The 14,793-nt window shown below is 34.8% G+C and overlaps 1 protein-coding gene across 1 annotated transcript in view; it reads right to left on the reverse strand.

The window, feature by feature from the left end:
* The window catches only part of MDGA2 (MAM domain containing glycosylphosphatidylinositol anchor 2), a 919,168-nt gene that overhangs the window by 85,519 nt on the left and 818,856 nt on the right, over nucleotides 1-14,793 (reverse strand). The window contains exon 10 of the mRNA XM_055537535.1: nucleotides 9,035-9,183. Coding sequence (XP_055393510.1) covers nucleotides 9,035-9,183 — 149 coding nt within the window. The remainder of the gene's footprint in view (nucleotides 1-9,034; nucleotides 9,184-14,793) is intronic.

Here is a 14,793-nt window from a genome sequence, read left to right on the forward strand (position 1 = left end):
ACAGCATCACAAAGAGGCAGACATGACTGAAGTGACTGAGCATGCCTGTATCTATTTGGTTGACTATCTCCTCTTATGTTTGTTTGTTTGTTTTTCTGAAGTTTTTTGACGTGGACCACTTTTCAGAAGTATCTGTTGAATCTGTTACAATATTGGTTCTATTTTATGTTTTGGTTTTTTGGCTGTGAGACATGTGGGATCTTAGCTCCCAGACCAAGAATTGAACCTAGACTTCCCTCATTGAAAGATGAAGTCTTAAACACTGGACCACCAGGGAAGTCCCTCTTCTCATATGTTTTAAACTCTCTGAAGACAAGAACTACATCTTAACTTCTGTAAGATTAGTTCTGTACCTAAACAAGAGTGATAATACCTATTTTACAAAATGTTTTGATATTTAATATTATACTTAAATATTTTCCTAATTTACATTTTTATTCTTTTGAATCCAATTATTCTATTTCCATTTATCATTAAAAAATTTAAAAAGATATGATCATACCATAATTGAACAACTTATAAAATTAAAAGCTGAGGAGGGGCTTCCCTGGTGACTCAGTGGTAAAGAATCTGTGAGCTAAGGTCCATAGGGTCACAAAGAGTCAGACATGACTGAAGCAATAGCACACGCAAAGCAACTGAAGCACTTTGTTATATTTTGCATTTCTTGTTTGAACTTTTTAAAACAGAACAGAAATTTGGGGGAAAAAAACAACAGCAATCCATAATCAAGCAAGCATGCAGCAGTAATTTGATGTAATTTTATTGATAATTGTCACATTCAACATTTATCATTTGAAGGTAAAATTGTTTCAGATATAGCAGTTGAAATATTTTAACTGCTGAAAAGAAGACACATTTCTGGTATAGAAATAGTGTGGAAGAAATATACCATGTCATGGATTGGAAGAATCATTATAGTGAAAATGAGTATACTACCCCAAACCATCTATAGATTCAAAGCAATTCCTATCAAGCTACCAATGGTATTTTTCACAGAACTAGAACAAATAATTTCACAATTTGTATGGAAATAAAAAAAAAAAACCTCGAATGGCCAGAGAAATCTTGAGAAAGAAGAATGGAACTGGAGGAATCAACCTGCCTAACTTCAGACTGTACTACAAAGCTACAGTCATCAAGACAGTATGGAACTGGCACAAAGACAGAAATATAGATCAATGGAACAAAATAGAAAGCCCAGAGATAAATCCATGCACCTATGAGCACTTTATCTTTGACAAAGGAGGCAAAAATATACAATGGAGAAAAGACAATCTCTTTAACAAGTGCTGCTGGGAAAATTGGTCAACCACTTGTAAAAGAATGAAACTAGAATACTTTCTAACACCATACACAAAAATAAACTCAAAGTGGATTAAAGATCTAAGTGTAAGACTAGAAACTATACAACTCCTAGAGGAAAACATAGGCAAAACACTCTTTGGCATAAATCACAGCAAGATCCTCTATGACCCACCTCCCCAAGTAATGGATATAAAAGCAAAAATAAACAAATGGAGCCTTATTAAACTTAAAAGCTTTTGCACAATGAAGGAAACTATAAGCAAAGTGAAAAGACAGCCTTCAGAATTTGAGAAAATAATAGGAAACGAAGCAACTGACAAAGAATTAATCTAAAAGATATACAAGTAGCTCATGCAGCTCAATACCAGAAAAATAAACAAACCAATCAAAAAGAGGGGAAAAGACCTAAACAGACATTTCTCCAAAGAAGACATACAGATAGCTAACAAATCAAAACCATAATGAGGTACCATTTCACGCCAGTCAGAATGGCTGCTACCAAAAAGTTTACAAACAATAAATGCTGGAGAGGATGTGGAGAAAAGGGAACTGTCTTACATTGTTGGTGGGAATGCAAACTAGTACAGCCACTATGGAGAACAGTGTGGAGATTTCTTAAAAAGCTGGAAATAGAACTGCCATACAATCCAGCAATCCCACTGCTGGGCATACACACCAAGGTAAACCAGAATTAAAAGAAACATGTGTACCCCAGTGTTCATCGCAGCACTATTTACAACAGTTAGGACATGGAAGCAACCTAGATGCCCATCGGCTGGTGAATGGATAAGAAAGTTGTGACACACTGCTGTGGAATAGTACTCAGCTATTAAAAAGAATGCATTTGAATTTAATGAGGTGGATGAAACTGGAGCCTACTATAGAGAGGGAAGTAAGTCAGAAAGAAAAACAACAATACAGTATATTAACACATATATATGGAATTTAGAAAGATGGTAATGATGACCCTACATGCAAGACAGCAAAAGAGACACAAATATAAAGAACAGACTTGCGGACTCTGTGGGGGAAGGTGAGGGTGGGATGATTTGAGAGAATAGCACTGAAACATGTATATTACCATATATTAAATAGATGACCAGTCCAAGTTTGATGCATGAATCAGGGCACTCAAAGCTGGTGCACTGGGACAACCCAGAGGGAAGGAATGGGGAGGAATGTAGGTGGGGGGTTTGAGATAGGGGACACATATACACCCATGGCTGATTCATGTCAATATATGGCAAAAACCACCACAATATTGTAAAGTAATCAGCCTCCAAGTAAAATAAATAAATAAATTAAAAAAAAAGAAATAGTGTAAAAATAAGTATGACTCCACATTTTAAAACAACTTAAGAAACCTAAAGAAATACAACTGAAAATGATAAAGCTAAACAAATAGTAATTTATATTTTAAAATGAAAGGAAGCAATAGGAAATAGTTATCAATTCAAGACAACTCTGAGATTCATTCTTGAAATTTGAGAGAATGTTCACTGAGAAGTTGTATTTTCAGGTAGTCACACTCCTATGTAAAGCACTGAATTAGTCATCAGAATTACCAAATACAGTTTAGTTTGCACATACCATAATAAAGTAACTTTTAATATCTCATTAATATGTTTGTTATTTAAAAAAAAAGTCTTAGAAATATATTCTAATGTAAGTCTAAGGAACTGAGTATATCTTGCCCAGAAGAACTAAAGAAAATATTTGCTTGCCATTTGGGTTAGTTCTCAGTCCATGGAGTAAATCTTGAAACTTAATAGTGGACTGAGCACAATATTTTACTAATCACTGGATTTGGAAATGCATCAATCCAGGCATAACTAGAGAATGCATCTCTTGTTGGAACTTAATATGTGTGTATGCTCAGCCATGTCCAACTTTTTGAGCCCATGAACTTCAGCCTGGCAGGCTCCTCTGTCCATAGCATTCCAAAGAATACTGGAGTGGGTTGTCATTTCCTTATCTAGGGGATCTTCCTGACCCAGGGACAGAACCTGGGGATCTTCTGCATTGCAGACAGATTATTTACCATCTGAGCCACCAAGGAAGCCAGTATTTATGAGATGATTAATTTAGTAAGAGTTTTGTTGACTGACTGGACAAGAATGTGAATATGATAACTCTAAGTATTTTAGTGTCAAGGTTTAGTAAGACAGGAACAGGGTGAATTAAAGTATTTTATTCAATTAAATATCCCCTATTCCAAAGATGAGAGTCAAAAAATCACATTCATTGTGGGTCTCTAAGACAGAGTATAAAAAGAAAACTGTATAAAAGTCTAAAATCCTTCATTTTTAGAACCTATAGTGTATATGTTCTGCTGCTGCTAAGTCGTGTCAATCATGTCCTCCGACTCTATGCAACCCCATAGACTGCAGCCCACCAGGCTCCTCCGTCCCTGGGATTCTCCAGGCAAGAATACTGGAGTGGGTTGCCATTGCCTTCTGCAAGTGTATATGTTGCTGCTGCTGAGGCTAAGTCCCTTCAGTCATGTCCGACTCTGTGCGACCCCATGGACGGCAGCCTATCAGGCTCCCCTGTCCCTGGGATTCTCCAGGCAAGAACACTGGAGTGGGTTGCCATTTCCTTCTCCAACGCATGAAAGTGAAAAGTGAAAGGGAAGTCGCTCAGTCGTGTCCGACTCTTAGCAACCCCATGGACTGCATCCTACCAGGCTCCTCAGCCCATAGGATTTTCCAGGCAAGAGTACTGGAGTGGGGTGCCATTGCCTTCTCCGAGTGTGTATGTTAAATGGAGTTAAATGATACCTATGTTGTCTTGTATACTCGAATAACTCAGAAACAGTTTTTGTTGCTAAGTCACTTCAGTCGTGTCCGACTCTGTGCGACCCCATAGACGCCAGTCCACCAGGCTCCCCCATCCATGGGATTCTCCAGGCAAGAACATTGGAGTGGGTTGCCATTTCCTTCTCTAATGCATGAAAGTGAAAAGTCAAAGTGAAGTCGCTCAGTCACGTCGGACTCTTGGCGACCCCATGGACTGCAGCCTTCCAGGCTCCTGCGCCCATGGGATTTTCCAGGCAAGAGTACTGGAGTGGGTTGCCATTGCCTTCTCTGAGAAACAGTTTTGCTTGTTTCTTAATTCTTTAGATACTAAAAAAGCAGACACTCAAATAACTTTTTTCTCTTTCCTGTTAAGCAACAAAAGAAGCAAATAGTTGGGAAGCTAGTAGCTGTCTAAAGAGATTAAACAATTTCTTAGCTGAGCTTAAAAAGTACAATTTAAGGACATTAAAATTCTTAGAAAAATTTTTTCCATACATTAATTTTTTAACTTCACATGAAATAGCTGTCCTCTTTTTAAGTTTTTTAAAGCAGTGATTTCAGAATTCTAGTGCTTTTTTATAGATAGACTGCAGCAACATTTATGAAAAGTATATAAGCCAATAATCAAATTCTAAAATAACTTTTCTCATTATATTTAAATAAAGACCATACAATTTAATCAAAAGAGTCAGTTAATTTTACCAAAAATTTGGAGGAATGCTGGGTATAGTTACCAAACCCACCCAGCAAGGAGTTTAATGATACAGTACTGATTTTATAATCTTAATTTAAGAATAAATAAGTTTCTAACAGTTTGTGGATTAAAGAAAAGGTGGGCTCTTTTGAACTGAATTTACCATGAGTCTTTAAGGGTCAAATTTACTTTTCATGCTTCAGCAAATCAAAAATGTGTTGTATAATTAAAGTCATGCTTGATATTAAAAAGGAAAGTACTTTTCATTAGATAATATAGATAATTTATGGATAAAAGAAATTATTTATATATATAGGCTCAAAATAAAAATATAGAGTAAAATAATGATTTTAAAATCATAAAGTATATAATATAAATTAATAATCCATTAAAAAAACAGTCTCATAGTCAAAGACATAAATACTAATTATTAGAGAAGAAATCCTTTTTAAAAATTTATGTTGCTTAAATTTAAAATTTATTTTGTAGAAATATAAAATTTGCTACATTCCTAACATCTTTAAACATCATCCAAGTTACGTTGGTTACATTCTGAAGCTCATTGATTCAAAATTCTAAGTCTGGGACATGAAAAGGCCATATTCATGTCATATAAAATCTCCACTACAATAATCATCAGATCAGAATTAAAGAAGGATTATGTTAAATGCTAGTATTTGATTGTGTCTTAAAATAATGTTAATATCTAAATGTGCATACTTGAGGAAGTAGGAATCTAAATTTTCTACGATAATATAGAAAAATGATTTTACTTAATGACTTTGTTTCCTATTATTAAACAGAGAATATTCTTAAAAATTATATCAATTTCATTGTATCTAGAATGCTTCTGCCCTACGGTCCTCAACTTTGGTGTGCAAGAGGATCTTCAAAAGAAATGATGTCTACTGAGGCCATTTTTGCATGTTAAGATTTTTCATGAAAGGGTTAAATGTAAAGAATATGGGAGTGGAATATGGAAAAAGAGTAGTGTTTATACTTGATCTTTCTGTTCTTATCATATATCTACAAACATTTCCTTTCTTTCACATTGGCAGGACAGTGGAAGGCCATTATTCTTTATTGAAACATCCCCAAAAGACAAATCAAAGTTTTTCTTCCATGGCAAGATACAGTGTCTGGGTAAATTACCAATTAAAATAGAGTATAACAAAAACAAAGCATCCTAGGAAAAAATAATACTCGTTTATAAATGTAAAAGAAAATCCTAACAACAAAGAAAACCAGAAAATAATGCTAAGGCAAGTAAAGAGCTAGCTTTAGAAACTGTAAGAAAAAGGATTGTTTTTTGAACCATGGTTTGTAACACCAGAAATATGTCTTCCTCTGGTGGATAGCATGAAATCTCACAAACTTGGAAAGAATACTATTAGCATCAGGCTTACTGATCCGATCAAGAAAGCTTTAAAATAACTGACAGTGGAATAGAAAAATGTGAATCAGTAAAATGGATATTAGAGAAGACAATAGTTTTGAAATAAAAATAAGACAAGTGAAAAAAAATGGCTAGAAATTATTTTGTGAAAATCATGGCTTGGAATACTACTTAGATCCAGGATATACAGTGTTCTGAATAAAGCTGAAATAAAAATAGTACATATGTTAAACTCTTAAAATGCACTTAAAAACAAAAACAAAAACTGTTAACACATCCCAGGAAGATGAATTTAAGAATTACCACAGATGTTTGTGTAAGGAGTGCCCTGCATAAGGGAACCTGGCCTGTGGTACAAGTGGGGAATATATTTTACTCCACACTCCAATTACCTGACAGTATTATTATCTTTGACTTCCCAGGTAGGAGTCAAGGCTTCAGTATGTTCAGAAATACTGAATAGTACTCAAGGTTATATAACTCAATATGATAAGGCTAGATTGGCTAGAATTGGAAGCTAGGTGTGCAAGAAATTCATAATTTCAGCAAAACACAGTAAGGAGAAATTTATACACTACATGCATGCAAATATAATGCATTCTAGTGTAGCAGAATGGGGGGAAATTAACTAATTTGTTCACCAGGATGAACACAGTGACTGGGAAGTGTGTGTCACCACATATCAGGGAGTTATAGACTAGGTTTATGATCAGGAAGCAAAGACAGGAATTTAGAGATGTTCATGACAGGAAAGGAAAATTAAAAAAAAAAAAGAGAAACTCATTGGAAAATAGCATGGCAATCCCAGGAAAAAATATTACAGAAGATAGTGTATTAATAATGAGTACAAGATATGGACAAGAAGGAAGGACTTTAAATAGTTGGATCCCTCTTAGGAGGAAGTTTAAAATCTCTCCATTTGGGGGAGGACTTAGCTGGTAACTCTTCTATCAAATATGATTTCTAGAGAAGGTGATTTGCATACATAATAGACACTTTGGGAATGAAAGTTTTAATACTTTTAGAATAAAAGAAGAGAATGATAAGTAGGGTTGGGTAAATTAATTCTGCAGATGTAACCAGACAACTCTTCAGCATACAGAAAGCAAAGGGCCGTTACCCAGACACTTTAAGAAAATATAACCAAGGAAGAAAGTGAGAAATTAAAGATGAAATTCTAACTCAAATGTTGGAGAACAACCTATAACCAGAAAAAAGGAAAAGACACTTAAATAAAATGATTCATTTTTACATTGCAGTTTGGCATTGTGTGTTGTGTTAAGTCGCTTCAGGCATGTCTGACTCTTTGCGACCCTACAGACTGTAGCCCACCTGGCTTATCTGTCTGTGTTATTCTCCAGGCAAGAGTACTGGAGTGGATTGCCATGCCTTCCACCAAGGTATCTTCCTGAACCAGGGATGGAACCTGCGTCTCTTATGTCTCCTGCACTGGCAGGCAGGTTCTTTACCACTAGCGCCACCTGGGGTCCTTTGTTTTTTAAAAACATGTAATAAAAGATGAATACGATTGCCCAAATCACTGGGTAAAGACTTGGAAAGGAATGTGAGGTATCTAAAGTCAAGAATGTGCTAAGATGCTCTAAATATAAAAGACCTAAAACCACTAACTGTGTTGAGAAAGAAAAATAAAAAGATAAGCCAATAAACCGGGGGAGAAAGGGCTGCTGAATTTTTTGTTTCTATCCTTCCTATCAAGAAAAATTACCATTAAATTCTAACAAGTATAATAGAACAATTTTGGCATGTATTTGGTATTTACTTAGGGACCAAAATAAATAAGGGTAATAGAGAAAATTTCCAAATGAACAATTCCTGCCTACCATGCCTGTGATCTGTGAATACTTAGACAAGAAGGATAAGAATATTTAACTTAAAATGTATCTTAATTTTAATGATATATCTTGCATAGTCTTTTATTATAACTTTGTTAACAAGATTAAAACAATCAATAGTTTTATGATTGTGAGACTGAATGGATTGGTGGTGATGGATCAATCTTTCTCTAAGCAAATTCAATGTTTTCTACTTTCGAAACTCAAAATGCTATTGTATGATTTAGCTATGAAAGTGGAAAACACATTTCACAAATCTCTGCATAAAACAAACATGTAAAAGAAAGCTAACAGCTTATGTGATAGTCAAATACATTTTCAAAAATGTTTTATTATGCTGAAACAATCTTTCCAGATAACTTACTATATAACAGGAAATAATGAAAATACCTACATTTAAATTTTAAAAAAATATCATTTATAGCAGCAAAGGATAACTGAATTTAACACTGGTTCATTTGAAAAAGCTATGATATTTTTACAGACCCTATAATCTTCAGCTACTTTAGGAAAACACCCTACTTCATTGTTTTTTTCTCATTTTACCAAAATATTTCTATTCTTCAGATACATTAAATTAGCTTTTAAAAATCAGATATACTTTGAATCCCTGAGAATAAAAATATGTAGGATTTCTAGGAAATGAGACAAAGAATTACTCAGTGCAGGTAAATGTAAGCACATGTTAAATAAGTTTCTTTCATAGAAATTATACCATGCAATTTATATAGTGTATCTAAATGATGAAGTATTCCAGAAAGCTCACTTTAGTATGTCTCACATCATAGTAAAAATGCATAAATTAATTTCAAAGATTTGTAAATAATTTGAAACAGTTCTTGGTAGTGTACTGTTACCTTTGATTTAGAAAAAATATGGTCTGAAATTCATTGAAAAATGATTAAAATTTATATCAACACATCATCATAACAAGATCTTCAAAGAGAATCACATAAGCACAAAAGAAGATAATTAAATGCCTCACCTGCCTAATACCCAACCGGTATGCAACAATCCGATCCACTGCATCAGGATTCATCTGAGTCCACTGTAAACTGTAGGAGTAAACACGGTGTCTGTTCTGCCAAACAGGATTGTAGGTATCGTAATAGAATTCTGGAGCATAGGCCTTCCCTAGAAACAGAAAGAGACCTGAAATTACACAGGATTGTAGGTATCGTAATAGAATTCTGGAGCATAGGCCTTTCCTAGAAACAGAAAGAGACCTTAAATTTAAATGTATATTACAGTCAAACCTAATTACTCTTTTTGTACCTTTTATTACTTTCTACTTCATGTTCCATAAGTAATTTTTATATTTAAAAAGTCATATGATTAAATTCAAGTTAATTTATGGAGAATTTGAGAACAGATGCAAGATGATTTCCTGGTAGGTTTGATGAACAGTGGGAGAGGAAGAGAAGACCCAAGAATGACTACAAGTTTTTTGGTGTAAGCAACCAGAAGAATCGAATTTCCATCAACTGACATGAAAAGCTATGGGAGGATCAAATTTGGGGGGTCAGAAAATTATTTTTGAACAATTTGAATAATCTAAATGGAGACATCAAGTGAGCTACATTGGACTAAAATGCATGAGGGGCCAGGCTTGGAAATATAATCTTGCCAAATTTATATATGTTTAATTATTTTCATTGGAGCATAGTTGCTTCAAAATGCTGTGTTAGTTTCTTCTGTACAGCAAAGTGAAACAACTAAACATATACATATATCCCCTATTTTTTGGATTTCTTTCCCATTTAGGTCATCACAGAACAGCCAAAAACTTTATCAGCAAGTGAATGATAAGTCTGCCAAAAAAAAAAAAATCAGTGAATATGACAATCTGTGTTTATATTATCCATGTCTTTGGTCAGTAAATTGAAACTAACCAAACAAAACCTTAACAATGCAAGAACTCTGATCAACAACAAAAGTATTTTTTTTTCTTTTTAAGATTTTAAGGATATGTGAGGTGTGTGTGTGCTCAGTCGCTTCAGTGGTATCTGACCCTTTGAGACTCTAGGGGCTGTAGCCTAACAGGAGCCAGGATCCTCTGGCCCATGAATTTCTCCAGGCAAGAACACTGGAGTGGATTGCCACACCCTTCTCCATGGGATCATCCCAACCCAGGGACTGAACCTGCATCTCCTGCATTGCAGATTCCTGTGGATTCTTTACCACTGAGCCACCAGGGAAGTCCCCATACATGAGGTACACATAGTGTATGTAACCTACATAAACCATCTCAGGTTTTTCTTTTAATCGCCAAATTGAAAAATGTACAAATCATTGGGAATTATGGGTCCAACTCATTAATAATCTGAAATATAGACTTTTTACACCTTATATTTTACCAATAGTACATTTATTTATTAAATCAATATTTATTGAGAGTCTATTGAATGGCGAGTAGTGTTCTAGGCAATGAACAAAGAGGTATGGCCTTTGTCTTCCTAGAAATTGCTTCCATTTTCTCAGACCTTTCAGATAGCTTTACAATTTTTACTGGATTTATGATTTAATAAATTGTAAATTATTCAACAGACTTTATTTTTTTGAAATTAGATTAAATATTAAATGTCCTCCTGAGGTTTTCCTCCTGGGTTCCTATTTGCAGGGAATTTTCTTACCTGGTTTTCTTTTTCTTCATCATTAGTCACGTAACATCTAGGGATTAAACAAGAGCTGATTCATAAGAATTTATAACAGATAGTTAGAGAATGAATTTTGAAGACTAAGAATGAAATTTATGGTCTCTATTACCCTAGAGAGGTTTACCAGGAAAAAATGTTAGATGAACTGAAGTTAATTTCTGATAAATTTACTAGTAAAATTAAATACATTGAATTAAATATATGAATTTTTATAACATTTGGTAAAGTCTTACATCAACATTGTGTGCTTTTAAAAATGTTCTATGAATATTCATTCATTTTAATTGAAAATGGATTATTAATTCTATACAAATTATCTTGCATAGGAGGAAAAGAGCCATCACATTTGTTTTATTGCTTCTTTATTTTGTATATTTTTTACTTATTACTAACTAAATGATAGTGCAAATTCATGTTCACATCACTTAGTAAAATCTAGATGAGAGGAACACAATATACTGAATGAAGGGATCAATACCCAAAATGTCATTGACAACTTGCATTTGAGACAAAATTTCCCAAACCTGTTGAGGAGGTACATTTGATAGAAGCCTATATAATGAGTCAGGGGTTTTGACTAAAAGTAAATATCCAAAATGTATAAATGACGTAATGAGCTGTTTAAGTGAGTAATGTCAATATACAGTGTTTTCATTAGAAATTAGTGTCTAGATTGAACTGAGGAGGCAACAGTATCAATGGTTGGTTTTTCATTTATTGCTTTTTATTTTTGCTTTTTAATTGAGGGGAGCAGGGAAAGAGGGGATTGCTTTTGTAACTTAGCCATGAGGGAAATACAAGGAGTATTAGATTTAGTGCTATCATTTGTATTTTCTTTAAAAAAAATAGGATCAAGTAGAAATAACAAAAGAATAAAATCATAACCAGAGGCTATTTAGCATGAAAAAGAAAAAAAAAATCCCTCAAAACCTGGCAAATGAAGTTTTCTGAGAGTTGAAACTCCACCACAGAGAAAGAGAATCAGACTATATTTTAACAGATCTATGAAAGATGAAAGCCAGTGCATATTCAGAGAGGATGCATATTCTGATTTAGGAATGTTCTAGCAATCCTCTCTGAATATGGACTATGAATTTTCCCTTCACTAAAGGTATGGTTGTCTGAGGAGTTCTTACAAACAGCTGAGAAAAAAATAGAAGCTAAAGGCAAAGGAGAAAAGTAAAAATATACCCATTTAAATACAGCGTTCCAAAGAATAGCAAGGAGAGATAAGAAAGCCTTCCTCAGTGATTAATGCAAAATAACAGAGGAAAACAATAGAATTGGAAAGACTAGGGATCTCTTCAAGAAAATTAGAGATACCAAGGTAATATTTCATGCAAAGATGGGCACAATAAAGGACAGAAATAGTATGGACTTAACAGAAGCAGAAGATATTAAGAAGAGGTGGAAAGAATACACAGAAGAACTATACAAAAAAGATCTTTATGACTCAGATAACCACGATGGTGTGATCACTCACCTGGAGCCAGACATCCTAGAATGCAAAGTCAGTAGGCCTTAAGAAGCATCACTATGAACAAAGCTAGTGGATGTAATGGAATTCCAGTTGAGTTATTTCAAATCCTGAAAGATGATGCTGTGAAAGTGCTGCACTCAATATGCCAGCAAATTTGGAAAACTTAGCAGTGGCCACAGGACTGGAAAAGATCAGTTTTCATTCCAATCCCAAAGAAAGGCAATGCCAAAGAATGCTCAAACTACCGCACAATTGCACTCATTTCACACGTTAGCAAAATAATGCTCAAAATTCTGCAAGCCAGGCTTCAATAGTATGTGAACCATGAACCTCCAGATGTTCAAACTGGATTTAAAAAGGCAGAGGAACCAGTGATCAAATTGTGAACATACACTGGGGCATTGAAAAAGCAACAGAGTTCCAGAAAAATATCTAGTTCTGTTTTATTGACTATTTCAAAGCCTTTGACTGTGTGGATCACAACAAACTATGGAAAATTCTTAAAGAGATGGGAATACCAGACTACCTGACCTGCCTCCTGAGAAATCTGTATGCAGGTCAAGAAACAAGAGTTAGAACCATACATGGAACAATGGACTGGCTCCAAATTGGGAAAGGAATACGTGAAGGCTGTATATTATCACCCTGCTTATTTAACTTATATGCAGACTACATCATGTGAAATACTGGGCTGGATGAAGCACAAGCTGGAATTAAGATTGCTGGGAGAAATACCAATAACTTCAGCTATGCTGATGACACCATGTTTATGGCAGAAAGCGAAGAACTAAACAGCCTCTTGATAAAAGTGAAAGAGAGTGAAAATGTTGACTTAAAACTCAACATTCAGAAAACTAAGATCATGGGATCTGGTCCCATCACTTCATGTCAAATAGATGAGGAAACAATGGAAACAGTGAGAGAATTTATTTTCTTGGGCTCCAAAATCACTGCAGATGGTGACTGCAGCCATGAAATTAAAAGACGCTTGCTTCTTGGAAGAAAAGTTATGACCAACCTATACAGCATATTTAAAAGCAGAGACATTACTTTGCCAACAAAGGTCTATCCAGTCAAAGCTATGGTTTTCCAGTAGTCATGTATGGATGTGAGAGTTGGAATTTGAAGAAAGCTGAGCACTGAAGAATTGATGCTTTTGAACTGTGGTGTTGGAGAAGACTCTTGAGTCCCCTGGACTGCAAGGAGATCCAACCAGTCAATCCTAAAGGAAATCAGTCCTGAATATTCACTGGAAGGATTGATGCTGAAGATGAAACTCCAATACTCTGGCCACCTGATGCGAAGAACTGACTCATTTGAAAAGACCCTGATACTGGGAAAGATTGAAGGCAGGAGGAGAAGGGGATGACAGAGGATGAGGTGGTTGGATGGCATCACTGACTCGATGGACATGAGTTTGGGTAAGCTCCAGGAGTTGTGATGGACAGGGAAGCTTGGTGTGCTGCAGTCCATGAGGTTGCAAAGTGTCGGACATGACTGAGCAACTGAACTGAACTGATCTGAGAGTTATTTAGTCAATACCTAACTACCATTTAGCAGGGATGAAATGGGTGGATGATTGCCAACAAAATGGCCTTTAAGGTAGGGCTCAGTCTCAAGTCTATAAGTTGCTATGAAGTATTTGCCTACTGTTTCTTGTATTACTTCAATTGTTTTAAGCACAATTGAATTTACTTATAAATTCCATTTAATATTTCTATTGGATTGGCCAAAGATGTTAGATAAAACCCTATTGAACTTTTTGGACAAGTCAATATTATCTATAGTCTGCTGCTGCTACTGCTAAGTCGCTTCTGTGCGACCCCACAGACGGCAGCCCACTAGGCTTCTCTGTCCCTGGGATTCTCCAGGCAAGAACACTGGAGTGGGTTGCTATTTCCTTCTCCAATGCATGGAAGTGAAAAGTGAAAGTGAAGTCACTCAGTCGTGCCCGACGCTTAGCGACCCCATGGACTGCAGCCCACCAGGCTCCTCCATCCATGGGATTTTCTATCTTATATTGACTGCTAGAAGAGTAACTGGCACATTAGTATTGGCTGCCTGTCATAAATGCAAATTGGCATAATCCTAGAACTGATTGTTTATCTAAATAAATCCTTTTCACATTATTGAAGCAGTTTGACACTGAAGTTAGAAAACAATTGGCTTGACCTATGTGAATAATATGAATTTGTTTATCAAAATCCCATTTTCAAGGTTGTGAAAAATTAAGATACAATCTAACCCTCATTTAAATATTCCAAGTAGATCACATTTTCCCATAACATATCATCACCATCTTTATATTTAATGGTAGATTAATATAAAGCCTTTTCAATATATTCATGAAATATTTTATTTGTACTGACATATCTACATTATGTATGAGTGATATCATATATAATATATCTTCAGGAAATATTAGATTAGAGAAAGAAATAAAGATTACCAACTCCAATATCTTGTATGATAGATACATTACGGAACAGAATAGAAAAGGTGACAATATATGGATGTTGATATAAAATTTTATTTTAGTTGAATAACTGCATCACCTTGTTTTAGAATTTTAGAAATGTTTTTAGAATTAAAGAGGAAAAAAGCATT

The sequence above is a fragment of the Bubalus kerabau genome, chromosome 10 (genome assembly GCF_029407905.1).
Source record: "Bubalus kerabau isolate K-KA32 ecotype Philippines breed swamp buffalo chromosome 10, PCC_UOA_SB_1v2, whole genome shotgun sequence".
In the NCBI taxonomy this organism is placed as follows: Eukaryota; Metazoa; Chordata; class Mammalia; order Artiodactyla; family Bovidae; genus Bubalus; species Bubalus kerabau.